At 42.0% G+C, this 21,142-nt stretch overlaps 1 protein-coding gene across 3 annotated transcripts in view; it reads right to left on the minus strand.

Annotated features, from left to right (window-relative positions):
* Positions 1-457: 457 nt before the first annotated feature.
* The window catches only part of WDR7 (WD repeat domain 7), a 113,619-nt gene continuing 92,934 nt past the window's right edge, over positions 458-21,142 (minus strand). For all 3 annotated transcript variants that reach the window (XM_048931554.1, XM_048931557.1, XM_048931555.1), the window contains 2 exons: positions 5,604-5,708; positions 458-3,075 (listed from right to left, as the gene is read on the minus strand). In XM_048931554.1, coding sequence (XP_048787511.1) covers positions 2,872-3,075; positions 5,604-5,708 — 309 coding nt within the window. In that variant the 3' untranslated portion in view covers positions 458-2,871. The remainder of the gene's footprint in view (positions 3,076-5,603; positions 5,709-21,142) is intronic.

Consider the following 21,142-nt stretch of genomic DNA (forward strand, 5'->3'; position numbering starts at 1 on the left):
CTGGTGCCCTAGCACACTGTGGCACATCTCCACCAGCCCCAAGGTGCTTAGGATTCTTCAGCAACCAGAAAGCAATTGCGATTGAAAAAATAATCTGCATTGCAAGTGCACCTCAAATATTCTTAGGACCCTGCATTCCACGCTAGGAAATGTTGCTATTTGCATCAGTTACCAGGTGACAAGGAAAGCACCATCTTGCAAACACTGGCACTGGTGAATTTCTGGAAGACTGCAATTCTTTTGTGTGCTTTAGCCACACTGCTGGGGAGTTATGAGAACTTCATTCCAACACCTTCCTCCCTCTGTACTGAGGCTGCGGGTCCTCCCAGCACAACAGACAGGACACCACTTAAGCTGACTTTCAAACGAAAAAAGTTGGTGAAAAAACTTATGATTCATGAATGAGAGGCAGGGAATTATTTGCATGCCACCTGGCTGATGCCATAACAGCAATGCTCTTCGATACAGTTCAGATTTATTTCACAAGCATATTTACACCAGGGTATGCAGTATACATACAGCAGACTAGGAGTGGACTCCAGAAGTTGCTTGAGAGGCAGACACTTCAATCATTTACCATACATGGTGACTTCCATCATTACAACACTTTCATACAGGTGTCTCATCATGTCATCTTTTGCTTGTAAACTGCCAATGAAGCCACATACGTCTCCACGTTTACAAGGACAAGTCCAAATACAGTACTAACAAATCAATAAAGCACTAAAAGCTTACACTGGAATGACAATACAAATTTTACTGCAGTGCTGAGAGACCGAGGCTGTGAAGTTGAGGATTGGGGCAAACAAAGTCACCACAGCGGGGGCTGTGTCCAGCCCCACTGATGGATCCTGGACCCCAGTGGAGCTGGAGCTGACCCGCAGCACTGGGAGGAAAGGAACGACCTCTCTTCTGCATTTAAGAAAATCCATTACACTTCTAGCTTAAATCAAACATTTTAACGCATATATAATTCAAGATGTTTGCTCACTATACCACAAAAGGAAATCATTGGAGGGCTATGGTCCACCGTTCCCATGGGGGTTGTGTTTCGTTTCTGAAAGTAAACACATACACATCTTGGAACCTACCCTAATGTAACTGACGGGATCCCAGGACGCCTATGGGACAATGCTTACAGTGCACCCTGACTCTCCTCGTGCATCCAAACCGAATGCTGCAGTGTTTCAGATTACAGATGGAAGGTCTCTGTTAGCTCTTCTTCCTATCTTTAACCTTCAGAGTTACACACGCTTCTTTACGAACACAATGTACATGCATGTTGTGTTAGTTCACTTAGAAAGAAGACCCTGATATTCTATAACAGTGTTCTCTACTATACACTACATTCCTGCCAGATAAAAGGATTAAATTTTATGGCAGTTTGTGTTAAACATTCCTAACGGTCTTAATTTCTTGCTCTTTTCTTAATTTTCAAACAGCAAAGAGATATGTATCTTCCTGGGCTGTAAATCTCACCTTCACCTACAATGTACTACACAGACCAACTTTAAAAAAGAAAAATTAAAAAGAAATCAATGCTTTTTAAATTTAGAAGCCGTTTTATAAATTAATTTATTCCTTTTTGGGGAAGGGAGGATTTTATAAGTACCATTTTTACTTTATCATGTAAAGACAGCCCCCTTATTTCTGCGAGCTTTTCGGACAAAAATGGCAAAGAGAAAGCTATACAAACATATACATCAATATTTTTAAATAAAATAGTATTTCATAGATTTGTTTTTGCTTTATTGTGAGCATAAACCAGCATACTTTCACATGGTTAAATATTTCACAGAATTAGATATGTAAGAAGGAAGCACAGTCACATCTAACATTACACATGAATACTCCTACCGAAGAAATGGTTTCAGTATATCTGCTCAAATAACTTATTATTTTTCATAGTTTTTCTTGCAAGAATTGTTAATCACTGACACCATTTGTGCTGCCTCCCAGGGCTTGCTGTGACCCCACGCTCCTGCAGTGAAGGAGAGTGGCCCTGCAGATGCCAGACCACAACCCTGCTTCCACATGGGATCCAGCACAAATGGGAGCAGCTTTGGGAAGAAAAAGCTTTTCATTTTCTTCAAAATAAATACCTTCATTGGTAGCAAAAAAACACCTTTATATATAAATACTCCTCTGTTCAAGTTTGCTAGTCAATCTTAGAGATATTTTCTTTATTTACATGTGAATTGTTATCCTTTATTCCAGAAGACAGCAAGCAATGGCTGAGCACAGCAGCACTTCAATTCCTCAAAAACTGTCTTTTTCTGAGGAAACGCGCCCCTTCCATTCAGAACAGAGGCCATTCAACTCCTGCACACTCAGCTACTAATTATCCCCAATTAATTAGGCCCTTATTAAGAACCCTCTAAGACACACCACCTACTGATCATTCAGTGGTCACTAGAAGGAATACATGTAAACGGGGCCTTTGGTAAACCACAGAGGCTCTGTGAGCACGTGGAACCAGGCCACCAGCACGAGGCCAGCAGCCACCGGCCAGGCCACGGCACAGTCAGGGTGGGACTGGGCCTCCCAAAACCACAGCTTCCCCCACCCTGCTGCAAAGAGAACACGCCTGGTGCCATGGCCTGGCAAAAAGGGCAGAGCTGCTGCCTGGCAAAGCGGGCAAAGCTGTGACCTGGCACGCCAGACAGAGCCATGGTCTGGCAAACCGGGCACAACCATGACCTGGCAAACCAGGCAGAACTACGGCCTGGAAAACCGGGCAGAGCTGTAACCTGGTAAAGCAAGCAGAGCCATGACCTGGCCGGTCCTGCCCCGTGACTAGAGGACAGCAACAAAGAAGGGAAAGTTACGTGGAGTTGTGACAGAAACGCATTTCAGCTCAGGCAGCTTCCCCTAGACCACGAAGCGGTGCTCCTTGCCATCGTGGGCCATGAGGATGACGTTGCGGTTGGAGGTCCAGATGAGGCGGGCCAGGCGCAGGGCGTTGTGCGAGCCAGGGGACGCGGGCTGGACGGGTGGCACCTGGTAGGTCTTGATGCAGCGCAGCTGGGGCGCTGAGTTGAGCATGCCAATGCTGCCCAGCAGTGACGTGTTCATCTGCAGAGACAGCTGTTGGTGAGAGGCCTCCCAGCCCACCCAGATCAGGCCCAAGTGACATTTCTCCCGACCCACCCAGCCTGGGTGAGGCAGTGCTGTCAGTGCCCAGGTTCTGAGCATCGTGCTGTGTCCCACAGCACACAGCTTTGCAAAAGGAATGGCTGAATAAAGCCAGCAGGTGCATGGCACTACTCTTTGTGGGGAGCTCACGGTGCTACCAGCAGGCACTGTGAGCAACATTTCCAAAGCTGTGCATCTGCTTATCCTTCCAACAGAAGAGAAAGGAAACTGGTGCATGACTAAATGCAACGTAAATTACAGTCAAAAACTTGAAGTTTCCCTCCTACGCACAGAACTCAGTTACATTCAGCAATCAAGAATCACTTCACAGAATCATAGAATGGCCTGGGTTGAAAAGGACCACAATGATCACCTGGTTTCAACCCCCTGCTATGTGCAGGATTGCCAAACAGCACACCAGGCTGCTCAGAGCTCACTGCTTGCCCTGTATCTTCTTTTAAATTATTGTTCTCTTTGCCTGTGCCTTTCTCAAGTTGAATTGTAAGATTTAAATTAATAAATTAGCTAGAAAACAGTTTATTTACTACTTCGAAAGATCTCACACTTCACTTGTAGGTCTTTATAGTTAAAGGCTTCTATTCAAATTTTAAAGAGAAACATGAAAAGTTTTCAAGATTGTATCTATGCTAGAATATTTTTGTCAAAATAATTAAAACACCAAATGTGAAATCGTGCAAAATTAAGAAGAATCATCATAACAGTTGCAATAGTTCTGCAACAGTTGCAGAAAAAAAGCAAATTTTTATTATTTTCTCCTAGATAAATAAAGCACTCAGGAGAAATCTGATGGGTTCCACTCTCCATAAAGCAGGCCAGTTACTGCAGATGCACGCTGCCTAGCTCCGTGGTTTAAAAACAAGCTGCCTAACCCTGCCTTACGAGCTCTCCTTTACTTGGAAAACCCTCCTTAGCAGTCCAAGAGCAGGCAGACGGCTGCTGTGCCGTATCCCTGAGTGTGCCATGTGGAGCCCTGGCAAATCCTGGGACATGGCAGTCGTGCTGCTGCTGATCCCACGCTCTGAATTCTGATCAGGACAAAGTACAAGCCATTACTTTTTCCTGGCTCTTCTCAGCAGCAGAATGGTGTCAGAGAGTGTAAATCATGGCATCTCTAGCAGGGAGCATGCACGCACCACTGACATTTTCACAATTTAAATCATCTTGAGTAATAACCCTTTTAAGATGACTAATGTTACTGATTTTCCTGCATTAATAATAGTGCCAAATGGAATACAGAAGGGAAAAAAAATCACTAGTGCACGAGGTCACATTTTAGAACTAAATGTGTAGGTATATTTAACTCTTTATGTGAAAGCCACTTCAACGTGAACATTTATACACCTGGAAGAATGTGGCAGCTCACAATTTAAACCACGTGCCTGACTTTTTTTTCCTGCCAGTTTTACATGACCTGCTCTGATTGCTTTCTAGACTTTCCCTGAGTACTTAAATTGAGTAAGTATAACTGATGGATGAAGATTCTTGCTGTTCCCATTTACTGTTACAGAAAATACACAAAACAGTGATGGATAATAATTTAATAATTATTATGGCACCTGTAAAAATAATGAAAGGCATCAGACGACCAGGGGAATATATTAAAAGCTAACTAATAATTAGTGGTATACGGGGTTCTATTATATAGTCTGACTACTGCAAAACTAAATTAATAATCTACACAAATTGCTTGATCGAGTCAGTTTTTAAGTTTATAGTCATTTAAAGGAAGAAAAAATTCCCGGTGAGGAAATGTAAGCACCAATGAAGCTTCTTGTGTGCTCACCTGTCCCACCACGCTACACCTATCCACTGCTGACAGCACAGTATTTCTACAGATACGATCACAAAGTTTGCTCCTATGCTAAAAAAATAAACCCCCAGGTACTTCATAAAAGGTTGACCTGAACCTCAGTTTCTCCCATTTCAGACCCTCTTCGTATTGTTTTTCTTTCAGCCTTTCTGTTCCCTGCATCGTTATGGAAATTCCAGGCAGCTCGACAGTATAAGGGGCAGACCAGGGATCTGTGCTCAAAGTAGAGCAGCTGTGTCTGCTGAGGAGGACTTGGCGCAGCAGTAACAGGACCAGTGTTCATCTTGAATAGTTTTGCATCATGTTGAGTCCAAGAAATGGAGAAATATCACTGAGATCTTCATTTATGAGAACTCACTGGGTTCCAGAAGTCAGAGAAGAGAAATTCCTACTAGGGGATGGGACAGTGTGAGAGCAGGAGCAGCAGTTCTGGCAGAACTGGCTGGAGGTCCCCTGCAAGGCCTTAAACCTAAACCAAGTGGGTGCTTTAGGTGTATAAAGTATAAACAGTATATAGTATAAACAGTAAAAGATCTGTACTTTATAAAAACAGAAAAAACATGATGCGCAACAAAACCAAAGGTGGGCAGATTGCATTGATCCTCCGGGGGACACAGGCTTGCAGCAAGGCACTTACCTGCCAGAAGGAGAGGTGGCTGTCTGAGTTGGAGTAGGTGGCAAGGTACCGGCCGTCAGGAGCAAAGGCCACTGCTGTGATCGGCCCCTTGTGCCCGTGGATTGTCTGCCAAGAGAGAACATTTAGGGACACAGTTTAGGGGGCATGGTGGTGATGGGTTGGCAGCTGGACTTGATGAACTAGGCTGGACGAGGCTCTGAGCAACCTGATCTAGCCATGGATGCCCCCATTCACTGCAGGGGAGTTGAACCAGATGGCATTTAAGGGTGACTTCTTAACGGCCTTTTCCAACCTTAATGATTCCGTGGTTCTAAGAGCAGTAACAGAGCATTCCTTACTTGGCACCACAGCAGTGCTGAACAGATTCGTAAGCAAACACAAATGCGACAGCATCTGGACTTCTGGAAGAAGTTTCTGGAACAGTTCATCAAACTCCTACAGTCAGAAAACAGCAAGTACTACGAGCAGAAGCCTCTTCCTCCTATTTCAGCACTGTATCTTAGGTCTCGAATCAAAAGCATGACACAAATTGGGAAAGCACACAAAATCTATCCAAGGTTTATAGGCAAACACGTCTGCAGAGCTAGAGGAACTTCAGAGTTTGGTTGCTGCAGGAGATAGGAGGGCAATTTCCTTAAAATACCATCTTTTATTGGATTACCATAACGAAGACATTAGTAACAAGCTCAGAAAGTATTTCTTTGCAGAATACACAGTAGCTGCTCTCTCTGCATTAAGAGGCTCTGTGCCAATTTTAAATTGGCGGGACTTGCAGCGTGTGAAAAAAGACTTTGAAACATTCATCGACCAAAAGTAGGCTGTGAAAATAAAAGCACATGAAAACAAAAGTGCTCCTACAGTCAGCTCCAGGACACTAAAAGATGCAAAGCCACTGAGATGGCACAGTGCACCCGAAGTAAGGCTTACATTAACAATCCATCAATATATTTACTGTGCATCATGTAAGTTGAGCAAAGTCTAACAGAACCCCAAACCTACGTCTTCAAGGTAATCACTACAGCTTAGGATGAAGATTTGAAAGGGGAATTAATTAGATGATCCAATGTTTAGACCCATCAAACTGCAGCACTTAACAAGCAAGTAATACTTGTCAATAAAAAATGTTTTGGTAATACAAAGGTGGAAAATCAATAGTACTCGCACACTTGTTGCTCTTCTTAACTACTGAAAATGTGTTCCAATAAGTACAATCCTTAAGGGAATTAATGTGCTTTGTTATTTAAAGCAAGTGCTCCTCTAATTGATGCTAATCCTTTCAAGCCAAGATTTATTTTTTAGTGCACTACCTAAATGTGTACTTTGCAATGCACATCTTGTGCTTCCTAGGCAAAGTGAATAAGCAGAACAAAACGAAATTATTGCTACTCATTCAAAATATTTTGCTTGCACCCATGCATTTGGAGCTCAGACTGCCCTGGCTGGCACTGTGCTGAATGCTGCATTAATGGCTGTGATGGCTGTGCTTCAGCAGGAACACACGGCAACACGCTGCCTCTCTGCATTATTTTTTGTTACGCTCTGAAGTGTAATAGTGCATAATAAAAATTATTTTCTATTTAAAATAAAATCTGTGCAGCATTGGTTTGGCAATCGTCTGAATCTTGCACGGCAGACAGGGTGGGACAAAGTGCAGCTGCTTGGAGCTTCCCTCTGCCCAAGCAATTGTTTTTTAATGGGAGCACGCTCCTGGGAGACTATTTGACTTCTGCACCTGTCACCGCCGCTGTCCTGTACACATGATATACTGAGGCTATGACAACCTAATTCTGAGTCCAATATTTGGCAAACCCTACACTGAACTGCATTATTCTGTTAGAGGTGACATAAAAAATAAGCACTGTATCACTGCGGCAATTTTATTTTAATAAATACTGGAATGCATACTTTAAATTGATAAAGTAACATATATACTGCTATAGAGACATAGCAATATTTTACCACATTTATTATTAGATATTTATCTCCCCCGTCCCAAAGGGTACCTTAACTAAAATGAAACAAAAACAATCACTCACTGAGGATGCAGCATGCCTGATGCACCCGCAGAAGTACCACACTTCTAGCAGGTACCATGTGAAAAGCAGAAAGCATTGGGTTTGTCCCAGCTTAGCACTGCCATTAAAAGCTCTGACTGCTTTCACTTGGAACAGATGAAAGTATCAGCTCCAATTTTTGCACAGGATACAGTCCCTGCACAAGGAATTGGTTATTTGGAAATTAAGGTGCTCTGCCACAGTCAGCTCCTAAAGGTGCTCCAGAAAGCTGGCCTAAATACAACACAGAGCACAGATAAATTGCAACTGCAAAGATCACTGTGCTAAAGGCAAAGACTGAGGGAAGACAGCCAACAACTGAAAGAAGGTGGAAAAAGCAAGGTGTTGAAGGTGCTATTAAAAAACAAAACAAATGATGAGGTTTAACTCTCCCTCTACTTCCTTGCCACCCTTACTTGCCCCCGGAGGTGTTCCAGAACTGTGCAGATCTGGCATTTTGGGACACAAGTGGTTAGTGAGCATGGCGGGGATGGGTTGGGGCTGGTCTTAGGGATCCTAGAATTCTTCTCCTTAACTATTGCACAGTTCTGTGATGCGCTCTGAATATCTACAGAACCTCTAAGTTCCACATTAACCTTGAACAGTGTCTCAGAACTCAATTAGCCTCTGCATTTGAAGAAGGGAATCTCCTGTTCCCAGCCACTCATCCCATGCCCACACCAGCCCACAGCCTTTCCCCATCACAGCCACGGTCTGCCTTGCCCCACTTACTGACCTTTCTTTGCCACCTTACAGTGATCCCCCCTCTTTCTTCTTTATTTTACAACATGTAATCACAATACAGATACAGAAGGGACATGCTGCATGCAGTCCACACTAAACGCATGATTTCCTGAACACTCAGCTTTGGTCTAATCTCAGTATGAGCAACATGTCTGATAAAACCTTTCTATCCATTTGTTGCACTGTCCTTTGAAGGCCAGCCACGTGAGACCTCCCAGGACTACGGGTTGCATGAGCACACTCAGAACATTTTATAAAACCTCAGTTTCCAAAACTACACAGCTTCACCCAGTAAGATGTTACAGCATTTTCTTAAAATAGCTTCAGTACTTTCAATAATTACATTTCAGTGCTCCTTCAAGAAGTACTAACAATTGCAGTAAAACTTTCAGGACTACACCAAGAAAAAGTATATTTACATCTTTAAATTAATTTTCTTTCTGTCCTTCAAATGGATTCTCAATAATATCAAGATAAAGTCAAAGCACATATATTAAAATTTTTAACTTAATAAAATATATAACTTAATTTTTAATCTCACAGTAATATAATTTTGCATCAACCATTACTATTACTCTGTATTAAAATGTGACTTGCATGATGTGACAGGCAGTGCACAATGAGAGCAGAAAGTGACCTTGAGCAGCAGTGTATAAAAATACATTTATCACTGGAATGGCATGCTGGCTTTCAGTCAATATGTGCTCTCATTTGTTAGGAGGTTCTCCTGCTGTGATTCCCTCATTACAATTTGCTTTTACTTCCTGGGCAAATGACAACCAGAAAATGAGGCAGCTTCTTTCTTGACCGAACTTAATCCAGAAGAAATTAGATGACAGCTGCACCCATCCAAGTGTTAAGGGGTGTTTTAAAAACCTTTCCAAAATGCACAGCCATGGACCTCAGCAGTTCCGTGGGGTCCTGCAGACAGCCCAGAACTGCCCCGTGCCCCTGATGTGATGGCTGCAAGGAAACCATGCATGTGGCTCTCCAACCCAACTCAGCCTCCTTCCTCAACAGCATGATGGCTGCAAGCACTGGATGGATGCTCTGACTTCAGGAATGTTCTCATCAGTTTGAGGGCTCCACGTGGTGCCATCAAAACCAAGATGGCCACTCATCTCACCAACCCATCAAACAGATAGTCCAGAACAAGTCCATAACAGAAGCGGCTTGCTTTTCATTGGTAAGACTAACGCCAGCATAGTTCATGTGGAGGTTCATGATGATGCAGTATCATCTCAGAACACACCCACGTGTCAGACAATTCCGTTTTGCTACTGAAATTCCTATCTCCATGATAATTGCCCTTTTAAAGGGCATTCCAACATCTCATAGGCTGGGCTATATGCCTTGCAACTGCAAGGAAAACAATCTTAAATAAGAATTCTGAATTCGGTCAGGATACTAATGAAAATGGGAGAAGGAAGTATTTTCTCCAGGTTATTTCTATTATGTGAGACAAAAAAATAAATGTAATTATTTTAAATCCCTACTTTAGGGTTTTATCTTTTACAAACAATTACAAACAGCTTGTGTAAAAAATTACAAAATACTGATAGGCATCAGGAAAAGAGCTTGTGCTGGACAAATGCCAGGTCTCATGGTTTGCAGATGTGTTGCTGTAAAGTGCGGTGAAGTTTCAGATCTTGAACCACAAATCCCTCAAGAGTGATGCTGAATGGATGCGAGGAAGTTTGGGCTGATATTCCAGCGCCAGAGAGCACTTTACAGGGAGAAAAGACACTGAACGCTTTCCAAAAGATCACAGCATGGATTTACCATTTATTACATGGACTTCATCTAACCAACTCTCAAAATGCAAATCATATCCTTAATGGGAATGGCTGTATAAACTGTTAGAAAGATGCAATTAAAACACGATAAATAATAGCGAGCAATGCGGTCTAAGAGTGATAAGCAGATTGCATTTCAGGAGGGCACACAGAGGATGGAGCTGAGGGTTTCAGTGTGCCCATCAGATGGATCACCAGCAAACCCAGCTCACCTGGGGCCTTACAAAGGCCTCCAAGCTGCTATGGCAGGAGAAACTTGTTCACTAGGCAGAAAGACGAGCTCCAAGCAGGCAGTTATAACACAGTTTTTAGTTTTCTACAAAGCAAGAATTGAAACATCTAATGTAAAAGGGTTATTAAAACAGATTTCAGGAGAAGACACTATTTTTCTAGCAAACATGAGGTTGATACAACCTTATCAGTGCACTGCAATAAAACTATCGTGTTCCCAGATGAGACTCTTTTGTAAACATAAGAAACCCTGGTAAAGACATCAAAACTCTATGTGGCTCATAGCACTGCAGACAGCAGTGAGAGACTGCATTCTCCTACGGACACAGATCTTCAAAACCCACCATTTTCAATAAAAAGTTGGTCCCTATTGAAAGTAAGAGCTATTAAAAATTCGAATTTGACCATGAATGGAACCATGCCCTTGAACTGAGTTAACAAGAGATTGGAACGCTGTATATAAGCACACAGAGTGATCTTTCTCCCTGTGCCAGCTTACTGCTGACCTCTGTGATGGTTTATCATTGGAACACACAGTGGCAAGGACACAGAGCATTTCTTATAGCTTGGGTATGATGGTTAACAATTAGTAATGCAGTGTCACTGCATCTGGAAGAATACACAAGATTTTTTCTGAGATGTATATTTTTTCCATTAACCAGGTCTACTTTTTTTCCACTCAGCTGCTCTAGATTCAATGAAATACAAAAAGCCTTCTTCTGCTTCCTACCTGGATGGTAGGTAGCTTCTTTTGAAGGGGGAAAAAGGGGTGCTGAGACTACTTTTTGTGCAGGAAATCATGTCTGAAAAGGAAGTAACAGCTAAATTAGGTATAAGTTCAAATATATGGAAACTCAGCTTCCTTTATGGCCCTCAGTATAAAATCTTAATGCCTACTTTTCTTCTGTCTCTGCTTCTACAGACACTACAAACCCAGCACTGCAATAAATCTCAGTGGGGGTGGGTGGCCTCAGAGATGGCCAGTAAGTTTAATATCTTTTTCCAGGCTATCTGACTTTTGTATACTGAATTGTATCACTTCAAAATGGAAAAAAAAATCCTTAGTGGAATTGATTACACTGTCGGCTCCTCATCTTGATGTCAACAGCTGAGGCACAAGAGTTAAGCAAAAAGCTGTAGCTGAATCAATTTCTTATTTAATTTTTACTAACTTTGATTATTCAAGGCCCCTCCAGATTTCTGCACTTGGATTTACAGTCTTCATTTGATACCTGTCCCTGCCTTTCCCCTCCCAACAAGATGGTCCTGTATTTGCAAACTCCATATGCCCACAGGAACGTGCAAGCTCCTTTAAAACAGTCTCCACACCAACTAGAAATGAGTACAGAAAGGGACAGAAGTGACTCTGAACAAAAACTACTATTGCTGATTTAAAAAGAAAGGTCTGTGAATCCAGAGACCTCATTATTTTGCCTGTTCAAGCCAGAAAGTTAGAGCAGAGTTACAGCCCTCATTAACAGTGCATTCTATGGGAAGACTGGCAGTTTGCATTGGTGATTTGTAGCTTAATGAATAGAATTACATGTAAAAAGTAGATTTATCTACAGTGAACAGTAGCAGACTTGAAGCAGATCAACAATATCCAAACAGGGTTAATGCAGAGGAGTTGGTGTGCCGTAAATTCACTCCCCATGCAGAACAGTATCCACATGGTCCGTTCCTATTAAATGCACTGCTAAATTGCCACCAGCGCAACATAATTAAACACTGCTTTGGAAAGACATTTGAGAAACTGGAAAACGATGGTTATTTTGTTACCACACCCTTCCCACAGCTCGGACTTGCTGCCGATAGGCCAAGACCTCTTCCTGTTACAAGGAAAATGCACAGAATCCCTCAACTGTATTACTGGGCAGCTTTAGAAAGATCAGCTCGGGGCAAAGCAATGGCAGCCTATGGGGAACACGTGTCAGCAGTACATCGCCTTCCTCTGCACGGAATGGAAGAACTGCAGCAAGGCTTGCATTTGAAACGCAGGCTGTACCAAGGACAATTTGAGTGTGTTTAGTCCTGGCATCGCTGAATCACATCCCCTAAAATTTATGCCCTGCTTGCCAGCAACACTGTTACATCTACCTCGTATTGCATTACTATGGATTTTGCCTTGTGAACTTTGCTACTGCTTATGTAAGCCAGATGATAAACTAAACCAAAGAAAAAGCACTCCTGGCTCCTTGCACATTAATAGGGCTGCTTGTACCAAAGGCAGTGCATACCACGGATTTCTGGAGCAGCAGCACGCTGCCCTCACTGTGTTTGCACACGTGCTATGTTGTCTGGTGGACAGCACAGTGCAACCCTCCCCCTCCTGCCACAACAAGAAAAGGGCTCCTGCCCCTTCTAAATTAAAAGGCTATATTCAGTAATTACCTTTTATCTGCAAGTTGAGAAGGCGTGCCCCTACTAACAAGTTTCCCTGGCTCCTCTGAACTTGTCAGCATAGCAGTGTCAATAAATACACAGACACGTTCAGATTACAGGATGGCATCTTTCCTTTAATACCTATAAAATTCCGTACTGGAGTACATTGTCTTTTATTTCCTAATCAAACTTAACTAAAGCCATTACATATCAGCAACTACTCCTTCCAAATATAACATCAAACAATTTTCTACCCTGGGTAAGACATTTGAAAATGCTTCTAGGTACAGAAATAAAATATTAGACACAGTTCAGTTCCTGCTTTGACTGTCAAAGCCCTGATTTTAATATTGGAGAGAGCCAAACAGAGCACTCAGTCCAATAACACTGCTTCTACTCAGTGTTTAGAAAAGTCTCAGCCATCAGCAAGCAATGGCACTGCCTTCAGCAGGCTTCCTTACAGGAGGCCAAGTTTTCAGAAACCACATGTCAAAATGCACAGCCCCCATTACAGCAGTGGCTGGAGCCGAGGTCCCTCTCTGCTTCTGTGTTTCCCAACAGCACGAAGAAGGGCTTGCAATGAAAAGCCTCTGCCACTTTGGAGACAACATGGATGATGAATCAGAAGTACAAATATAAGCAAAAGAAAAGGCCAAAATGATTGCAAAAAAAGTCTTGGAATAGTTATTTAATAAAATGTATCAAGTGTCATTTCTTCTCCCTACTTATATTCAGACACAATCTTCTATGAGTAACAAATTCCAACCTCACTCCTCAGTCCTCAGTTTTCCATTTCAATTTTAATTTCTCTATAAAACTAATCGTAACACTCAATAAATGAATGGGTAAAATTAGTAAGCAGTAGACACATGCCATCCATACTGTCAGACCCAAGCTGAGGACCCTAAGTCTGTGTGGGTGTAGAGCTAGGTTGCTAAAAGTTTGCTGACAGGTGGAGGACTGCATGGTCTGTCCTACAAGATGTCCTGTTTAGTGTCTTTGACATCAGGGAATAGACTGAGTACACTCCTGTCAAATTCCCAGACAGCCTCAGTCCCACGGAGCAGCTGGAGTGCTAAGAACCAGGCAACTATAAGCAGATGGCATGAAGATCAAGTCATTCCCTTGACCACTGCACCCGCTTTTGATCCCCAAAAACACAAAGGACCCTGGTGAAGTCAACTACTCCCGACAGTGGTTTGCTGACTGGAGCTATCATCATCTCGATCCTTCTGACAGCACTAGCAGCCATACATCCAAAACAGCCTGCATTTCCCACAGACCTAAACAGGTCTCCAAGGAAACCTAGTAAATAAATAATGTTGTAATGACTCATGAAAAGCATGAATGATTATTATTGGCCTTATTATTATTATTGAGGTTGGATCCTAAACTCTGTAAGTATTCTGCCTGTCCAATGCAGGAGAAAGCTGTGCAGGGTGCAGAATCAGGCCACTCAACAGGCACTCGGATGGATGGATAGCAGAAAATCTGCCCAATAGCTTTGGATGCAGCACTACACGTAAGATACAATCCCTTCACAACAAAGAGTGAATATCTGTAACACTGGCACTAGGTCTTGGTGGCCATGTCTTCAGAATCCCTGTATTATCTACTACCCAGTGCAGGTGAAGAGTTTCTGTCTTCAGAGGAAATTCTTCATGTTTCCAACACAGAAGTCAGCCAGCCAACAGTAACAGATGCAAAGCCACTCAAAAAATCCAGGCAGAACTGAACAAGCAAACATGAGCTGAACCCCTAAAGCACGAGAACAGCATTGGAGGTAGCTGATATTTTCCTATACAATTAATCAGACTAGGACAGACAAAAACATACTTGAATGCTTAACTGCTCATGTGTCACTAATACACAAATTCTCAAGACTGAATTATAGGGGATGTTCAAATGCACAGCATGAATCCAATTTTAAAATGGAGGAACAAAGGTATTGATACTGTGAAAGCGTTTTCCAGATTCCTCACTACTATCATTCACTTTCTTACGTTTTTGAGCTTTTTTGCCACATTTCCTATCATTTGTGTCACAGCCCTACTCCTTCCCTCTGCCTTCCATTCACCTAATGCCTAGTTCTGCCAGTGGAAAGACTTGTCTAAGAAATCCAAGAGCATGCTGCTCATTGCTCATGAGGACTCATTTGGCTTGAATCCCATGGGATGAGAAAAACATGTATTTTCTGAAAGAGAACTCCTACACTATTATAGCAGACTTAATTCTCACCTTTTTGAGTAAAGCCTTGATTAATAATTGGGTTAGGGCCAGACCCTTGCTTCATACCCAAACACTTAGATTTTCAAAGGAAGAATAACCAAATAGCTTGTATGAATGAAATAACTGGGGATTTGGGGCCAGTATCTCCTGCCCAGCAAGAATTCACCAACAACTTCAAATAGGGCTAACTGTATCAACCCCAAGATTCTGAGTTGCACATACAGGCAACTGGAGAAACTTACTGAGAAGTGTCATGAATGATACTGGGAGCCATTCAGGGGCAAACAGCTCACACAAATGAGATGCAGTGCTTGCTGCTTACCCATATGACGCAAAAAAAAGGTCCTCTAAGTAAGAAACCAGGTGAGTTCTTATGAATCATCACAAGTATAATCAGTGAATAACTCCTCTCAGTCTGCTTTGGCTACAGAATAATGCTGGAGAATCTGACAAGCAAAATATTATCAAACATCTTTCAGACATTAATATTTTGCCATCATGCCAAAGTCAATAATAATCATGTATCCTAAAATCTAGTTATTTGAAATGTATCTCTACAGTCTGGTAACACCGATTCAGTATTCAATTAAAAAAAAAAAAAGTTGCACAGTATCATTCTTTTTCTGTATTAATGCACCTCTAAAGAAAGGAGAAGGCGAATTTCAAATGCTTGGTGATAATAACTTTGTTTTTAATTGCATCCAACCAGCCAGTGTGTTCTTAGTCCAGCAAAAATTACTATGCATTTTTTTTTTCATATTCTTAACAAACATCGAACCAAAAAAAGACAAAGAAAAAGGTACGACTCCAGGGTCATGACTTTGCACAATGTGTAAGTCACTTAAGAAAGCCTCCAAATTGTAAGTTTGTAAAATCAATGGGAAAAAAATGATGTGTGGAATGGGAAGTGTAACTCAGTCAGGACGACAGTGGCATGAGCACACTGCGGTGCCATCAATGAGCTGCAATGTGCTACGTTTATCATTAGATAATCACTCCCCCAGAGGATTACGAACACACAGATGAACCTTGTGCCACACAAAACACTTGGGGTGTCATTATCTCACGATAACCCCACTCCCTGCCATCTTCTATTGCTTAATTAGAGGTTACAAAGGTTGTAACAGGGCTAAGAGAACATGGTGACCGGAACTCGCGAGGAGTGATACCCTAATCAATTCAAATCCAGAGGCTGAGAATGTGCAGTCAACAAAGGCGTCCATGGGAGACCCAAACTGTGCGCTGTTTTAAGCTAATGAGCTCAAACTTTGGGAAATTGTGAAATCTATAATACACTATGCCTTATTTTCACTTGACAATTTCAGCTTCCTCACATCGCTTTTGGCTTAATTCAAGCATCACAAATAAATAATAAAAGAAGAAAGGTTATAGAGTATTAGCTCACCTGAAACAAACTATCAAGTACATCCAGGCAGCAGAAATGAGATTTTCAAGGTGTCTCACCAGCTCTATGCTACATATACATTCCAGAAATTCCATCCTGACCTCACAATAACAAACAGTGCTTCTTCGTTAAAATGCTTTATTTTTGGTTAGAAATTGCCAGCCATCCTAAAATGGTGTGCTTTTGCACCAGCAGAGTCCCTGAGTGGTTTAACTGCTGTCTTCTACTGTGTTTTGTAAACAATGGCCACATTTGCAGATGGAAGAGCCACAGAACTGGTGTACTCAGAACTGTTTTCCAATTCACTGTGAAACATCAATTATCTTTATCAAATAACAGTATCTCATCTCAGTCCATTATCAAGATGGAGTCTTATTTTAGCCGGACTGAAGCCCTATCTGTATATCAAGGCTGGCCGCAGTGCCAGAGTGAGTGAAAGGCTGTGAAATAATCAATAATCATCATCAAATTGTGGTCGACAGGTTGTGCGGATGGAAGTTTTTGATGAAACCTCAACCTTTTTTTGTGCAGCTGATAAAGCTTAACCTTTGCAATACCTGATAACTATGACTCAGTTAAGGGGAGCTCTGCATACGCTCAAAAGCTTTGACTGCTCAACAAACCCTGCTGAAATAGCTTGCTTTAAGTGGAGAGGGACTTCACACCATCAAGCACCTTTTTGTTACTAAGCAAGTCAGCAGACAAAGAGCTACACAGAATGAGTTTCACGGATTGTTACAAACACACCCTTGTGCTCCAGCAACCAAGAACCACACTGGGTCTTAAAGCTGTACAAATAAAAGGTCTGCCTACAGAGGACCATCTCTGCATAACAATGAATAAAACAGAAACAGACAGAAACAACAGAGTCACTTTCAGCAAATATTTGCCTATTTCAGTGTAGGTAGCTTCCTATTATCCAGCATAAAAGTTGGATGAGAACACACAGAAAAAGGGGGAAACAAGGTTTTTAAAAACCACACATGCATTACCCCAATTACTTAGCAACTTTCTTTTTTTAATGTTATTCTTATTCACCCTTTTCTTAAGATCGTTTCTGTTCAAAATGGAATTAAGGGCATGGGACAAGCTTACATGCACTATGTTTTTGGGGTTTTCAGTTTTGAGCACAGCACGATTAATCTGCAACCTAAATAGGAAAAAAGTAATGTTGTTTTCAGCCATACAGTTTTCTTTTTAGCTATCAAACAGTTTCTTCAGAAGCAGGAATTAGAGGAAATTTGTCAGAAGTTATACAAACAAGCAGAATATGAATTTTAAGAAGAATGTAGATTTCACATTTTTGGGGGCAGAACCTATTTGGGTAGAGCACTTCAACAAACTCTGTGAGATTGGGTGCTACCATTTAGTGCTGTCTCTGAAAGATGGGTCCCAGGTCCCCAGGCCACCATGACATGTCCCATGGGATAAGCCCTCCCCATGACCTTCTGCTCAGGGAGATCCTTGAGCTGTTCACCAGTGGAAAGCCCTGGCATCCTTGGTCACACATTTGTCCTTTTTGCATCACAGCTCATCCTTGGAAACAGCCACCTGGCATCAGCAGAACAACCAATCACTTTTTTACCTTTGGGGCATTAATTTCTCACACTTACCAGGCCGTGAAAACTAATACAAAACCAAATACCTGCACTGCAATTCAGCATGTTAGAGCTGACATCCCAAACCTGCGGGCCACTTCCTACACACATTTCCAGCTGCCTCATTTCGTTCATTTGAAGATCTCTGTCTCATCTCTGACACTGAGGTCTGGAAATGAACAGACAGATGAAGACACCGAAGGACTAAAATGATAATTAATGTCCTCTTTCTGGAAAAAACATAATACATAGGCAAGGTTATACCCACCACATGTTACTTGCACACTTCCATAACCTCACTTAAAACTGAGTTTTCTCTTCAGACAAAAGAATAGATTGCAACAGAAACAATCCCCTTTTCCAAACAAAAAACCTCATGAATAAAATGCTCACTGGGACTTTCAGCCAAAGTGAAGAGCCCTCAGTGATGTAGCCAAGGAGCTCACAGCTGGTTACCCTCAGTGGTTAGCTACTGAAACAAACCACAGGGACTCCCGTAGTTTCCGCCACTGCAAATTTAATACCAAGACCGATGATGTTCTGAAAGCAGTCGCTGCCTCGCAGCGCTGGATTTGAGCGTTCTGCCCCACACAGGAGGCTGCAGGGACTCTTCCAAGCCTCCACTCCCACCCCCATCCACCCGTCAGTCAGCTCCCACCATCTCCAGCTCGGCTTTCCTGAGAGAGACGTCTCCAGTGATGAATACACGGCAAACTACTAAATGCAGCTCTAGAGACTGCTGATGCCACACTGATGGATGTGGTACTAGGCACTATTAAAAAGAGATAAAATATCTGCTCTTACAAAGAAGCCGGGTCCTCCCCCAGCGCTGCAGGTGCATTCCCCAGAAGGCTGCTCATTGACTGAGTACAACGCCGGTCCTCCTCTGCATCCCTTACGTCCCACCATTTGCCTCAGGAAATGTGGCTGTGAAGGGCTTGAAACATTCCCGTCACAAAATCACCACTTCTCCCATGATGGAAAATGCTGAACAGATTCACTGATAAAAATTGCCTAAAGTAAGTCAAAGTTTAGCTAATATTTTAAATAACTCTAATTTAAGCTTCAGAACAGAATTCCTAGTGCAGTTAAATACTGTAAATTTCCTCTAGTGGTAAATATCTTTATGTAAAAACAAAGAAAGCCTTCCATTGCCCCAGTGGTAGCTGGTAATAATCTAAATTAAAATAGTGTTATTGTAACAGATGTCACTATTAGAGGGTGTTTACCTCCATAATGTCAAGCAAGTTATTTTACTAAAAAGAACAATTCAGTGAATTTGAAAAAAAGCTGCTCACTTACTAGCTATAGCAAAAAAGCTCTGTCATTTGATATTTGCCACAATCAGTTTGGAATTTAATATCTGAGCATTTTAAAAGTGATCCTGACATTTTAATATTGTCTTGCATTTCCTAGCAGTATTTTATTTTTTTAAGCCGACGTGGAATGTTTTGATTATTGTAATGCAGTTTTGACGCAGACCCTCACAAAGTGCCTCTCCAGTCTGCAAGAAAATGATGCAAGATCAAACGAGACGCTTTTTCTGCAAGAAAGCAAACATCTTTCAGGATGGAGCTCAGCTACCAAATGCAGGTCCACACCAGAACGGCACAGAGCCTGAAAATTGCAGCAAATCTTTGCCCCACATAAAATAAAACGCTCTCTAGAAAGGCAGCTGTTGTTCTACGGGTAGAGCAGTTGGCTTCCAGAGCAGGGTAGCAATAAGATAGTATGCTTTATTATGAGTGTCATGGAGACGGTGTGAAAAATCAAGAGCCATAGGCAGTAAGCGGCAATGGGTCAATAATGTTCACCGAGACATTGTGTAGATAATCAACAACAAGGCCCTGGGTTCTCTATGCACTGCAAACAGCTGAAGGGCAAATCAATACAGCCATGGGAAGGACACTGCCCGGCGCTGCTCCCCGCAGCACGCTGCGGAGGGCACCCTAAAAACAAGTGGATGCAAACTTGTACTGCTGTAAAGCCGTGCCCTCGGAACGGAGCAAGGCTTGGAAAATATCGAATAATAGGAGAGGAGGGGACAGAGCCCAACCTCGATATTAAATCACGGAAGAAATCAGATACCAAAAAATACGTATTTGGAAAGCTCATGACAGAATACAGCCTGGTTGTAATTTTCAGTCCAATTATATCCTTAAAAATAAACTCAAATCCAAACCCCTTGAAATGAATAAGACATATACCTGAAAGAAAGAGTTCAACACAGAGCAGCTTAAAATTTGGAGTACGATAATTAGTGATCCGTCTTTTAAATTAGTAAGTGGAAATCACGCATTAATAGATGCATCTGTGCAATAGCAGTGATGCAAACCAAACACAAAATACTGAAAATGCAGACAACTGGCTCTGAGGCAGCGTTTTCCTGGCAGTATTAATAATTGACACCTTGTTAAATAAGTGATATTAATATTGTAAATTTCTCCAGAAAAAAAAAAAAAACTATCACATGTGAATGTTGATTTATTATTTGTTAAAAAAGGTGATTCTTGACATCCATCATTCTATTAATCATTAGATGTAATTTCTCAGTCATTGTGTACAACCACCTTTCTTGAAAACAAAGTGAAAATATGCTGGAAGGAAAAAAGCTCATGAAATGCTTCTGTTTTCAATTATTACAGCCAAAAAAGACTCCCTTCCTCCTTCCAGGGCATGATAAAATTCCTGTCCTATTTCACCTATCGTGTAAAAATAACATAACCACATTTAACTGGGCGCTCACTTAGGATAGGCATGTTCTGCTTTTGGCAACTGCCACAGAATTTTCTATAAAGTATAAATGGTGAAGTGACAATCTCAGCAATACCAAACAGCCACACTACACCGATCTTGCTATCGAGATTGAAATATTTGGATTTTTCTTTTTTTTTTAGCACGACGGATACAAAACCAAAACCTTTTAAGCCTTATTTTCCTCACATTAACTATTTCTGTATGCACAGCCGTAAGTTACTGGATTATATTTTCATGAATTATTCAGGGCAGCCCCCAGCAGCGGGGGAGCAGCGCGTGCTGCAGCCCTGCTCTCATGCAGAGGGCTCCGGCACCGTGGGGCGAGCGGAGCTGCGCCAGCCCT

The sequence above is a fragment of the Lagopus muta genome, chromosome Z (assembly GCF_023343835.1).
Source record: "Lagopus muta isolate bLagMut1 chromosome Z, bLagMut1 primary, whole genome shotgun sequence".
Classification (NCBI taxonomy): domain Eukaryota; kingdom Metazoa; phylum Chordata; class Aves; order Galliformes; family Phasianidae; genus Lagopus; species Lagopus muta.